General features: G+C 40.0%; 1 protein-coding gene across 5 annotated transcripts in view; it reads left to right on the top strand.

Annotated features, from left to right (window-relative positions):
• The window catches only part of enox2 (ecto-NOX disulfide-thiol exchanger 2), a 505,472-nt gene that overhangs the window by 133,181 nt on the left and 357,703 nt on the right, over nt 1-14,588 (top strand). Inside the window, exon 1 of one of the 5 annotated variants that reach the window (XM_061891606.1) lies at nt 70-395. The exons of the other annotated variants lie outside the window; for them this stretch is intronic. Coding sequence (XP_061747590.1) covers nt 374-395 — 22 coding nt within the window. The 5' untranslated portion in view covers nt 70-373. Of the gene's footprint in view, nt 1-69; nt 396-14,588 lie in introns of those variants that run through there. 5 annotated transcript variants of the gene reach the window in all.

Raw genomic sequence — 14,588 nt, 5'->3', positions numbered from 1 at the left:
CATCCTCCTCCTTCCTCTCTCTCTCTCTCCCTCTCTCTCTCTCTCCTTCTCACATCCGATCCAGCAGAAGAGGGGGAGAGTTCAGACTGGCTTGGCATCGCGGTGAAGACCCCCGCGTCTTTCCCCTCCACTTCTCTCGCTCGCTTTTCTGTGGCGCGTCCGGACGGACTCGAACCTGACCGGCTTTAATCTCCATAATCGATCCATAGCATAGTGAGTGTGTGTGTGCGGCGTGGCTACTGTCATCATTGCAGCCCGGCGAGCGGAAAGTGGGAGGGGGGACGATCCGCGTCTCCATCCCGGGATTTATTGAGTGAAAGCGGGGAGGCTGCAGCACTGGAAGGAGGGGGAAGGAAAGAGTTCGCCTTGGACAATGTTTCTGTTGCAGTACACAGGTACATTTTCACAACTTTTGCTGTTTTTTTGTGTCTTTTTTTTTAAAAAAATGGTCCGCTTGGTCTTGCTTTTTGCATGTTGTGTTTATGTTCTGCTGCGACGGGCGTGTTTTTTTTTTAACCACACGTCCTTTCCATCATGCTTCCACACGGGTGCTCAAATCCCCGACTCATCTCTGCGGCTTTTAAAGATGTTCCTCGTGGCCTGGCAGGGTGTGATTAACAACTGTTCCAACGATGATCTAGAGCAGACGTCCCACAGCCTTGTTGTCTTAGAAGGGTGTTAGGTTTCGCTATAGGAGCACCTATGGAAAGTATATATATTTGACTGAATTAATATTGCTTCTCACTGGCAGACATCCCACAGGCTTGTTGTTCCAAAGTGTGTTCACATGCTTCTGGCTGGTCGTTTCAGAGAAATGCTTGAATTTAGCGGATTCAGTTTTGACTTCACTTTAATGCACTGTTGGATTTTAATTGCCCTCAGACGTCCCACAGCCTTGTTGTCCCACAGGGAACAACAAAGCTTGGTCTCTTCAAAGACATGCTTGACTTTACAGATTAAATTGAACTTGATTCTTGGTGTGTATCAACTATTTTTCTAAATCTATAATCTCTGATATCCCACAGCTGTGTTGTCTCATATATATGCTTGTGACAAAAAACTATTTAATCCATTAAATTTGACTTCATTTGTAGTGCTTCAGTACATCAGACATCCCACAGTCATGTTGTCCCACAGGGGACAACAAAGCTTGGTCTCTTCAAAGACATGCTTGACTTTACAGATTAAATTGAACTTGATTCCTGGTGTGTAGCAATTATTTTTTTAAATGTATATTATCTGATATCCCACAGCCTTGTTGTCTCATAGGGGTGTTTATATGCTTGTGACTAAAAACTATTTAATCCATTAAATTTGACTTCATTTGCAGTGCTTCAGTGTGTCAGACATCCCACAGTCATGTTGCTTAGGGGACAACAACGCTTGGTCTCACCAAACACTTGCTTGATTTTACAGATTTAATTGAACTTGATTCGTGGTGTGTATCAATTATTTTATAAATCTATAATATCTGATATCCCATAGCTGTGTTGTCTCATAAGGATGTTTGTATACTTGTGACTAAAAACGATTTAATTTAATACATTAAATTTGACTTAATCTGTCGTGCTTCAGTATGTCAGACATCCCACAGCCTTGTTGTCCCACAAGGAAGTTCAAAGACATGCTTGACTTTAAAGATTAAATTTAACTTAATTCTTGGTGTGTATTAATGTTTTAAAAATTCCATATGTTACCCCACAGCCTTGTTGTCTCAAAAGGGTGTTTATATGCTTGCGACAGGTCTCTTAATAAAACATATTGAATTCAATAGATAAAATTTTACTTAATTTGGGAATAAGCGGTAGGAAATGGATGGATGGATTAATTTGTGGTGATTCTCACCGTTTAATTTGAAACTTCGATATGTCAGGAATCCCACGGTCTTGTTGTCCCACAGGGGAGTTCATGTTTGGTCTCTTCAATGAATTCAATAGATTACATTTGACTTAATTCGTGATGATTCTCACTATTTAATTTTAAACTTTGGTATGTCAGACATCCCACAGCCTTGTTGTCCCACAAGGGATTTCATGCTTAGTCTCTTAAAAGACATGCTTGCCTGTACAGATTAAATGTAATTTGTTTCTTGGTGTGTATCAATTATTTTTTTACATTTCAAATATCTGATATCCCACAGCCTTGTTGTCTCATAAGGGTCTTTATAGGCTTGTGACAAAAAACAATTTAATCCATTAAATTTGACTTAATTTGTAGTGCTTCAGTACATCAGACATCCCACAGTCATGTTGCATAAAATCCCCCTAGAGTTTACGCTTGGTCTCTTCAAAGTGTGTCAATGTTTTAAAAATGTCAGATATCTGTTATCCCACAGCCTTGTTGTCTCATAAAGGTGTTTATATGCTTGCAACAGGTATTTTAATAAAAAAGATTGAATTCAATAGATTACATTTGACATCATTTGTAGTACTTCGGTACGTAGGACATCCCACAGCCTTGTTGTCCCACAGAGGAGTTCATGCCTGGTCTCTTCAAAGACATGCTTGACTTTACATAATTAATTTAACTTAATTCTTGGTTATTAATTATTTATTTATTTCAGATATCTGATATCCCACAGCCTTGTGGTCTCATAAGGGCGTGTATACGCTTGCGACAGGTGTCTTAATAAAAACAATTTAATTGAATAGATTAAATTTGACTTCATTGTAGTGCTTCAGTACGTCAGACATCCCACAGTCTTGTTGTCCCACGGGGGAGTTCATGCTTGGTCTCTTCAAAGACATGCTTGACTTTACAGATTAAATTTAACATAATACTTGGTGTGTATGAATTATTTTTCAAAATTTCAAATATCTGATATCCCACAGCTTTGTTGTCTCATAAGTGTGTTTATATGCTTGTGACAGGTCTCTTAATAAAAATGATTGAATTCAATAGATTAAATTTGACATATTTAGTACTTCGGTACGCCAGACATCCCACAGCCTTGTTGTCCCACAGAGGAGTTCATGCTTGGTCTCTTCGAAGACATGCTCTACTTTACATTATTAATTTAACTTAATTATTGGTTATCAATTATTTATTTATTTCAGATATCTGATATCCCACAGCCTTGTTGTTTTAAAGGTGTTTATATGCTTGCAACCGGTCTCTTAATAAAAATTATTGAATTCAAAAGATTAAGTTTGACATAATTTGTCGTGCTTCAGTACGTCAGACATCCCACAGCCTTGTTGTCCTACGGGGGAGTTCATGCTTGGTCTCTTCAAAGACATGCTTGACTTTACAGATTAAATTGAACGTACTTCCTGGTGTGTATCAATTATTTTTCTAAATTTATAATATCTGATATCCCACAGCTTTGTTGTCTCATAAGTGTGTTTGTATGCTTGCGACAGATGTCTTAATATAAATGAATTCAATATATTAAATTTGACTTAATTCGTCGTGCTTCGGTACGTCAGACATCCCACAGTCTTGTTGTCCCACAGGGGAGTTCATGCCTGGTCTTTTCAAAGACATGCTTGATTTATTCAATGTAACTTAAGTCTTGGTGATCAATAATTTATTTATTTATTTCAGGTATCTGATATCCCACAGCCTTGTTGTCTCATTAGGGTGTTTATATGCCTGTGACAGGTTTCTTAATAAAAATGATTGAATTCAATAGATGAAATTTGACTTCTTTAGTGGTGATTCTCACTGTTTAATTTGAAACTTCGGTACGTCAGACATCCACAGTCTTGTTGTCCCACAGGGGAGTTTATGCTTGGTCTCTTCAAAGACATGCTTGACTTAACAGATTAAATTTGACTTCATTATTGGTTATCAAGTATTTATTTATGTATTTCAGATATCTGAGATCCCACAGCCTTTTTGTCTCATAAGGGCGTGTATACGCTTGCGACAGGTCTCTTATTAAAAATGATTGAATTCAATAGATTAAATTTGACTTAGTTTGTAGTGCTTCAATGCGTTAGACATCCCACAGCCTTGTTGTCCCACATGGGGTTTCATGCTTGGTCTCTTCAAATACATGCTTGACTTTACAGAATAAATTGAACTTAATTCTTGGTGTGTATGAATGTTTAAAACAAAATCAAATATCTGCTATCCCACAGCCTTGTCTCATAAGGGTGTTTACATGCTTGCGACAGGTGTCTTAATAAAAATGATTGAAATCAATAAATTAAATTTGACTTCATTTGGGGATTATTGTCACTGTTTAATTTGAAACTTCGGTATGTCAGACATCCCACAGTCTAGTTGTCCAACAGGGGAGTTCATGCTTGGTCTCTTCAAAGACATGCTTTACTTTACAGATTAAATGTAACTTATTTCTTCGTGTGTATCAATTATTTTTCTAAAGTTCTAATATCTGATATCCCACAGCCTTGTTGTCTCAAAGGGTGTTCATATGCTTGTGACAAAAACGATTGAATTGAATAGATTAAATTTGACTTAATTTGTAGTGCTTCAGTACGTCAGACATCCCACAGCATTGTTGTCCCGCAAGGAAGTTCAAAGACATGCTTGACTTTACAGATTAAATTTAATTTAATTCTTGGTGTGTATCATATGCTTGCGACAGGTCTCTTGACAAAAATAGTTGAATTTGATTATATTTGACTTAATTTGTGTTGCTTCTCACTCTTCAATTTGAATCCACCGTATGTCAGACATCCCACAGCCTTGTTGTCCCAAAATGGTGTTTAAAGTTAAAGTTAAAGTACCAATTATTGTCACACACCTACTAGATGTGGTGAAATTATTCTCTGCATTTGACCCATCACCCTTGATCACCCCCTGAGAGGTGAGGGGAGCAGTGGGCAGCAGCGGTGCCGCGCCCGGTTTAAATGCTTGCGATAGGTCTTTTCCTATAATTGGTCGAAATTAACATATTCAATTGGACGTATTGGTGCTTCCCACTGCTCCATTTGAATCTACAGAATATCAGACATTCCACAGCCTTGTTGTCCTGTAAGGGTGTTCATATGCTTTTGGAATGAGACATTCTTGACTTTAGCCCATTCCGTTTGACTTGACACTTGGTGTACTGTTTGATGCTAATTGACATCAGACGTCCCACAGCCTTATTGTCTCGTAAGGAAGTTCATGCTTAGTCTCTTCAAAGACATGCTTGACTTTACAGATTAAGTTCAACTTAATTCTCAATTATTATTTTTTTAAATTCAGGTATCTGATATCCCACAGCTTTGTTGTCTTTTAAGGTTGTCCATACGCTTGCGACAGGTCTCTTAATAAAAATAGTTGAATTTGATTAAATTTGATTTAATTTGTCGTGCTTCTCACTCTTCAATATGAATCTAATAAAGTTGTTCAAATGCAACAATACGTATACATAATGATAGGTAGAAAGATAATTTAAAAAAAAAAAATAAATGAAAAAAAAAAGAAGGAATACTAGACATCCCACAGCCTTGTTGTCCCAAAATGATGTTTAAATGCCTGCTACTGGTTTCTTAGCCTTGTGGTTAGAGTGTCCGCCCTGAGATCGGTAGGATCAAACCCCAGTTGAGTCATACCAAAGACTATAAAAATGGGACCCATTACCTCCCTGCTTGACACTCAGCATCAAGGGTTGGAATTGGGGGTTAAATCACCCAAAAATGATTCCCGAGCGTGACCACCGCTGCTGCTCACTGCTCCCCTCACCTCCCAGGGGGTGATCAAGGGTGATGGGTCAAATACATAGAATAACTTCGCCACACTTCGTGTGTGTGCGTGACAACCATTGGTACTTTAACTTTAACTCAATAGAACGGTTGAAACTGGTATATTCAATTTGACTTTAATTGTTGGTGTTTTCACTGTTCAGATATAATCTACCGTACGTCAAGTCATCCCACAGCCTTGTTGTTCCGTAAGAGTGTTCATATGCTTGCTCGAAATGGTCTCATTTTAACATCACATGCACAATGATCTAACTCTCAGTTTGCAAACCAGAAGCTAGTGAAGAAATCTTAAGTGCCTTTGTGCGACCAACAGGAAGTGAAACCCCTCCACCAGGCTCTTCTGTGATCAATCGGCATCAACTATCTCGTTGTTAATGGAGGCTGTAGAGGGGTGTGTGTGTGTGTGTGTGTGTGTGTGTGTGTGTGTGTGTGTGTGTGTGTGTGTGTGTGTGTGTGTGTGTGTGTGGATGTGTGAAATGGAGTGTGCGTTTTTTAAAAATTCCTATTTTTTTTTTTGGGGAGAGGACGTCTTAAATATTTAATTTCTGGCGGAAAAAAAAAAAATGATAGCGCCGCAGAACAAACGAAGAATGAACACAGAGCGGGCGTCAGCAGACCCGGCAGCTTTTTCCGGGGAAAATCTCTCCACTTTTAATTGGTCGACGCGTGAAAACTTGTGTTTTGCAAAACTCCGGCGGTGGGTGACAACCGTACACGTTTTGTGGCAGCGTAACGGTACTTTAATTTGAAACATTTGTTTGTTTCCTGTCTTCGGAATGTAACTGTGAAGCGTCCATTAACGAGGTCACCATTTCATTAAAGTAGGAATATTATTAATAAATGTCGTTTTTATAGTTACACTGGCATACAAAAACTGTTAACAACTTTCCAAACACATTTTTTTGAATAGTCAAAAACATTAAATATCACACATATAGTCACCTTTAAAGTCTATATCAGGCCTGGGCAATTATTTTACTCGGAGGGCCAGATTTAGATAAAAAAGTGTGTCTGGGGGCTGGTATATCTATTTTTAGGAACACTAATACAAAACCTCACAGTAATGATTGGAACGGTAAAAACGTTATGACAGACCGCCTTAAATAAACAGAATGAAATCTGGCTTTTTTACCCCTGAATGAGACACCCAGAATGTACACGAAAATAAAGAATGTGGGGTTTACACTATTATCTATGAATGATAAAACACTGAATATTGATAACATATTTCACAATCAACCGAACCAAAATGCAACAAACATAGTGAAAAAAACCCCACCTACAATCTGAGATATCTCATAGTGACCATAGTAGGTACAAACCCCGTTTCCATATGAGTTGGGAAATTGTGTTAGATGTAAATATAAACGGAATACAATGATTTGCAAATCATTTTCAACCCATATTCAGTTGAATATGCTACAAAGGCAACATATTTGATGTTCAAAATTATAAACTTTTTTTTTTGGACAAAATAATCATTAACTTTAGAATTTGATGCCAACAACACGTGACAAAGAAGTTGGCAAAGGTGGCAATAAATACTGATAAAGTTGAGGAATGCTCATCAAACACTTATTTGGAACATCCCACAGGTGTGCAGGCTAATTGGGAACAGGTGGGTGCCATGATTGGATATAAAAACAGCTTCCCCAAAAATTCTCAGTCTTTAACAAGAAAGGATGGGGTGAGGTACACTCCTTTGTCCACAACTGCGTGAGCAAATAGTCAAACAGTTTAAGAACAACGTTTCTCAAAGTGCAATTGCAAGAAATTTAGGGATTTCAACATCTACGGTCCATAATATCATCAAAAGGTTCAGAGAATCTGGAGAAATCACTCCACGTAAGCGGCATGGCTGGAAACCAACATTGAATGACCGTGACCTTCGATCCCTCAGACGGCACTGTATCAAAAACCGACATCTCTAAAGGACATCACCACCCGGACTCAGGAACACTTCAGAAAACCACTGTCACTAAATACAGTTTGTCGCTACATCTGTAAGTGCAAGTTAAAGCTCTACTACGCAAAGCGAAAGCCTTTTATCAACAACATCCAGAAACGCCGCCGGCTTCTCTGGGCCCGAGATCATCTAAGATGGACTGATGCAAAGTGGAAAAGTGTTCTGTGGTCTGACGAGCCCACATTTCAAATTGTTTTTGGAAATATTTGACATTGTGTCATCCATACCAAAGGGGAAGCGAACCATCCAGACTGTTATCGACACAAAGTTCAAAAGCCAGCATCTGTGATGGTATGGGGGTGCATTAGTGCCCAAGGCATGGGTAACTTACACATCTGTGAAGGCACCATTAATGCTGAAAGGTACATACAGGTTTTGGAACAACATATGCTGCCATCTAAGCGCCGTCTTTTTCATGGACGCCCCTGCTTATTTCAGCAAGACAATGCCAAGCCACATTCAGAACTTGGATTCCACGTGCTGAAAGCGAGGTCATGAATTGTTCCGCCAAAAGTTGGTCGATTAGCTCTTCGTGGTTTTAGCATTGTCAATTCACCTGCTCCGGCCAAAGTCCAAGATGAAGTGCATCAGAAGAGTTCATCTCTTCTTTAAAATTGCCCAGAGCAGTCTTGGTAGCCCCGAGTCACATCGAGTCTGGTCTCTCTCCTTTTGACATGGCTGGCGTCGAAGTCTCAACAATGTGAAAGTGGGTCATTGTGAAGGCAGGAGTGGAAGATGAAGTCAGTTTAAAAAAAATAGTTACAGTACTACCTAAAGTTGGTCAACCTGAGATTGCCAGTTGAACTTGGAAATGGAAGTCTGGAATATTGCACTCTAATAATACTTCATTTCATGCTTAATTTAGGAACAAAACATGCAGAATATGCTTTATGATTAAATTAAAGATCTGCACTAAACATGAAATTGTAATCCTCTCCCTCATTAGTTTGCTTTGTTAAAAAAAGCAGGCCTCACTACACGTCATAAAATAAGCTCTGAAAGCTTTCGGCTGGTCACCTGCAGACTTGGGAGCTGCAAGTTCTCCCCTAACCTGGCAAAGCCCCACTTAAGTACTTTCAGTTGTGCTTGATTTTGGCGGCGCCGGTCGACCGAAGAGGTCGTTTTTTGCCAGGAGAAGACCACATTTCCCATGTAGTGTCACACTGACATGATGTCCGCTGTCACAAATATTAGATTGGCTATGCTGATATTAGATAGCAGACACAATCTTGGATTGCGCAACAAATAGGGCTGGGCGATATGGCCTTTTATTAATATCTCCATATTTTTAGGCCATGTCACGATACACAATATAAATCTGGATATTTTGCCTTAGCCTTGAATGAAGACTTGATGCATATAATCACAGCAGTATGATGATGCTATGTGTCTACATTAAAACACTCTTGTTCATACTGCATTAATATATGCTCATTTTAAACTTTCATGCAGAAAGGGAAATCACAACTAAGTCAATTTAGAGAAACTATATTTATTGAACAGTTATTAAAGGCCTCGGTTGGTAGAGTGGCCGTGCCAGCAACTTGGGGTTTGCAGGTTCGATTCCCACTTCCGCCACCCTAGTCACTGCTGTTGTGTCCTTGGGCAAGACACTTTACCCACCTGCACCCAGTGCCACCCACACTGGTTTAAAAATGTAACTTAGATATTGGGTTTCACTATGTAAAGCGCTTTGAGTCACTAGAGAAAAGCGCTATATAAATATAGATCACTTCACTACTGAAATGAGATTTTCTTATTTAAACGGGGATAGCAGGTCCATTCTATGTGTCATACTTGATCATTTCGCGATATTTTTGCTGAAAGGATTTAGTAGAGAATATCAATGATAAAGTTCGCAACTTTTGGTCGCTAATAAAAAAGCCTTGCCTGTACCGGAAGTAGCAGACGATGTGCGCGTGACGTCACGGGTTGTGGAGCTCCTCACATTCTCACATTGTTTACAATCATAGCCACCAGCAGCGCGAGCGATTCGGACCGAGAAAGCGACGATTTCCCCATTGTTTTGAGCGAGGATGAAAGATTTGTGGATGAGGAAAGTGAGAGTGAAGGACTAGGAGGGGGAAAAAAAAGCCGAGGGCAGTGGGGGCGATTCAGATGTTATTAGACACATTTACTAGGATGATTTTGGAAAATCCCTTATCTGCTTATTGTGTTACTATTGTTTTAGTGATATTTTATGGTACCTGAAAGTCAGAGGGGTGTAGTGACCGCCAGTGTCTCCGGTGGGAGGAGGTAATAGTCCGCAGCTGCAGGAGGACGCAAGCTCCGCTCATGTCTACGGTAAGAGCCGACTTATTAGCACAATTTTCTCACCGAAACCTGCCGGTTGGGGTTAGGTCGGGAACCATGTTCGCTTGACCGCTCTGTTCCATAGTAAAACTTCCCCTTCGAGAATGTAAACAAGGAAACACCGGCTGTGTTTGTGTTGCTAAAGGCAGCTGCAATACACCGCTTCCCACCTACAGCATTCTTCTTTGTAGTCTCCATTATTAATTGAACAAATTGCAAAAGATTCAGCAACACAGATGTCCAGAATACTGTGTAATTATGCGTTGGAAAGAGACAACTTTTAGCCGTGAGCGGTGCTGGGAGAACATGTCCGCTATCCGGTGACGTCATGCGCATGCGTAATCATTCCGCGACGTATTCAGCAGGCTACATCGCAGGAAATTTAAAATCGCAATTTAGTAAACTAAAAAAACGTATTGGCATGTGTTGCAATGTTAATATTTCATCATTGATATATAAACTATCAGACTGCGTGGTCGCTAGTAGTGGGTTTCAGTAGGCCTTTTAGCAGTGGCACAAACATTCATGTCATTACAAAACAGAAAGTACAAGATTGTCAGAGACATTTTAAAACAAGCTATGAGTGCACTTTTGTGCATGATGTCACTAAGATGACATATCAAAACAACACTAAATTAAAGTGTCCTTTTTGTACAGAACGCAACTACAATAGTTAAAAAGAAATAAAGTGCACTTATGTGCATGATGTCACACAACATATTTCAAAAACTGTCAAATAAAAATGAGCTGCATAATATGAAATCAAATAGTGTATGTCCTTCGCTGTGTGGTAGGTTCATGCGGATATTATCTCCATTTATTTTTCATACGGTGTTGATCTGGAAATTGGTGCTTCTGCATTTTGTGGGTGTGGCACCGAACGGAGATGTTGACATGCAGTTTCAAGCACTCTTCATTCTCCGGCGTGTGACTTTTCAAATGATGCTACAAATGAGCAGTGCTGCTACTCTTTGTAGCAACGCTTTTGCCGCATACTTTTTCAACATATTCCCCCTTGAAGCCAAACCACCATCAGACGATGGACCCCGTGCTGTTTTTCTTAGGAATTAATTATTCATTTGTTACCAGATTCGCACCGTCTTTCTCTCGTATTACCACTCGCTAAGCACCGTTAGCATCACAGCTAATGTTGCCCATGTCACTACCTCTCTACTCGGGGAGGGCATGTGACGTTGCACACGTGACAGTATGTAAGAAGGTGCGTTGTTTTAAGTGTCTGTGAGAAGGATAGACAAGAACGAGTGGGAAGAGCCGGTAGTGTAATGCCTGCAGCTAAAAGCAACTGTGTGAGAAAGTATACTCCAATATCACGATATAGTCATTTTCTATATCGCACAAACCCGCAGTATATCGATATATCGCCCAGCCCTAGCTACAAACATGATGACGCTACTACCAAGAATTTATCGGGGCGGATGCAGGTCCCAAGCAAAGAAAGCAAAGAGAGTTTTGTAGTGTGGAGCTATCATGCTGTTGGCACAGTTGGGAGAGTGACTGTGCCAGTAATCTGAGGGTTACTGGTTCAATCCCCACCTTCTACCATCCTAGTCACGTCCATTGTGTCCTGAGCAAGACACTTCACCCTTGCTCCTGATGGGTGCTGGTTGGCACCTTGCATGGCAGCTCCCTCCATCAGTGTGTGAATGTGTGTGTGAATGGCTGAATGTGGAAATAGTGTCAAACCGGTTTGAGTACCTTAAAAAGGTAGAAAAGCGCTATACAAGTACAACCTATTTACCGTTTATTGCTACCACGCCCATTTCCGATAGCTAACAGTAGTACCGTACACATAGGTTCCGCAGCCTCCGAAGCAGAACCTCCAGGTTCTGTAACAGCGTCTTCCCTTAGGCCCTAAGACTCTTGAACGCATCATAATAATCCCCTCAATTCACCCCAAAAATGGATTGATTAACTGGCTGGAATATAAAGACAATACAACATACATCCATAAACGTGGATGCATATGCAAAAGCACTAAATATTTATCTGTACAGTAATCTATTTATTTATATTTATAAATGATAAATGGGTTGTACTTGTATAGCGCTTTTCTACCTTCAAGGTACTCAAAGCGCTTTGACATTACTTCCACATTTACCCATTCACACACACATTCACACACTGATGGAGGGAGCTGCCATGCAAGGCGCCAACCAGCACCCATCAGGAGCAAGGGCGAAGTGTCTTGCTCAGGACACAACGGACGTGACGAGGTTGGTTCTAGGTGGGATTTGAACCAGTGACCCTCGGTTTGCGCACGGCCACTCTCCCACTGCGCCACGCCGTCCCAATTGCACCTTATTGGTTTTTTATCCTGCACTATAATGAGCTAATGCAACGAAATTTCGTTCTTATCTGTACCGTAAAGTTCAAATTTGAATGACAATAAAAAGGAAGTGTAACTGTAATTATTATTTAGATTTGAGCATCAAAAGTCACTTACTAGTTTAGCAGGAACTGAGCCAAGGCAGCATCGGTCTGAAATTCATCGTCTTTGAGTTCTGAAAGCCGGAACAATGTTGATCCTTGACTGTCATTTTATCCGGGTAAGCGCAGTTTTGACTTTTTTTGTCTCCTCAGAAGAAACTTTTTGTTTCTTTGGTTGTCTTGCAGCTTGGGCCATGATACCAGTGATTGAACGTAGGCGTTCTTCTTCTTTTTGTTTTCTGTCGGAGCGTAGGCGTTTGCACCAACTTCCGTCTATTTAACGAATGGGGAAATGGGGAGTGACGCATGCCGAAAAGCAAGGCAGCACATGTGTAGTTTTTTTTTGTGAGGCAGGAACCTTCCTCAATGTCACTAAGTGCCAGTGAGAGTGATACAGACCCCTTCAGGCCATGACAGAGGTGGCATTCAACTAGTCAAGGGGTCAGTTCGGTCGGCTCTTTAGTGTCACACGAGTGGCTCCCTGGAGCATTTTTAACAAAGGATTGCATTTGGAAAAAGGTTGGGGGGGAAATATTTTTCTTGTTTTAGTATGTTTTTTGTTTGAGGACCAACATGACACAAACCTTCCCAATTGTTAGAGAGCCCACTGTTTAATATGTTTGTGTGTGTATGCTTCACTGGAGACAGTATTGGGTGAACATCATTTTGTACTACTAATTTTGGCGGTTCTTGTACTCACCATAGTGTGGACTGGCTCCCTTGGGCATTTTTAAAAAAGGATTGAAAATGGAAAAAGATGGGGGGAAAATATTTTTCTTGTTTTTTGTTTAAGGACCAACATGACACAAACCTAAATTGTTAGAAAGCCCACTGTTTAAAATGTTTGTGTGTGTTTGTGTGTGTGTGTGTGTGTATCGTTTTGTCCTACTGATTTTGGCGGTTATTGAACTCACCATAGTGTGGACTGTGACGCAACAGTTTGTTTACATGAACAATCTTCCACTCCTTCTGTGTCTTAGTTTGTCCACCAAATGTTTTGTGCTGTGCGTGTATGCACAAAGGTGAGCTTTGTTGATGTTATTGACTTGTTGGATAGCTAATCAGGCATATTTATTCACGGCATGACTGCAAGTTAATTGATTGATTGATACTTTTATTAGCAGATTGCACAGTTCAGTACATATTCCGTACAATTGACCACTAAACGGTAACACCCGAATAAGTTTTTCAACTTGTTTTAAGTCGGGGTCCACGTTAATCAATTCATGGTAAATCAATGCTAACATGCTATTTAGGCTACCTGTATGTATACATTGCATCATTATGCCTCATTTGTAGCTATATTTGAGCTCATTTGATATCCTTTACGATTATCCTCTTTGTACATAATTTAGTTCTGCATGTTTCATGAAACAATATCTGTATGTAATAGTGGCTGCATTTCTGATAGTTGTTTGTGTGCCATGTTGTTCCAGACCACAGCAAACACTACACTCTATTAAAAGAAGACAGGCTTAACTTGTACAAACACATCTATACCTTTGGCCATTAAATACAAGTAATTTCTAGGAGTTATCTCACCCTCTGAGTAGCCTCTGATTTACTAATTATGTAAAACTGTGTAGAATAAATACTACATTTCAACATTTCTGTCAACAAAGATATGCGTCAGCCTGCGACACATAGTCATTTTGATAGTAGGCTATTATAGCTAATATAGACACTTATTGTACATCATGTGTTGCCTTCATTATAACACTTATATACGGCTTTTAACTTTTTGCGGCTCCAGACTGATTTGTTTTTTGTATTTTTGGTCCAATATGGCTCTTTCAACATTTCGGGTCGCAGAGCCCTGAACTAGTCCATCCATCATTCCAAAAGTTATGAACATGTTTTATCAAGTTACTTAGTGCTGCTTTAAATTATTAGTCTCTAACATACTTTCATTGATTTTATTTCGTAAAAGGTTTTCATCAGAGAGTGAGCCAAGGTTTCTGTGCTGTTTTTTTATGGAACATTTGGAGTTTTCCTTGTAAAATGCGCATGTGATTATTTTCCACCGACTACACCCGAAGTGCTAGCCCGAACTCAGACCTTGGCTTCCTTGGTGGGCAGTTACATGTTGGATTCAATCTCGATTCTGCAGTTTGCCGTAATGCCTCAGTAGCATCAGCAGCTTGATGCGGTCGGGATTCTCCACGTTGCTGGAAACAACATGACTCAGTTGAGTCTCTTGT

This window comes from Nerophis ophidion, linkage group LG29, assembly GCF_033978795.1.
Source record: "Nerophis ophidion isolate RoL-2023_Sa linkage group LG29, RoL_Noph_v1.0, whole genome shotgun sequence".
Taxonomy (NCBI): Eukaryota; Metazoa; Chordata; class Actinopteri; order Syngnathiformes; family Syngnathidae; genus Nerophis; species Nerophis ophidion.
This window is presented reverse-complemented; position numbering and strand designations above follow the sequence as displayed.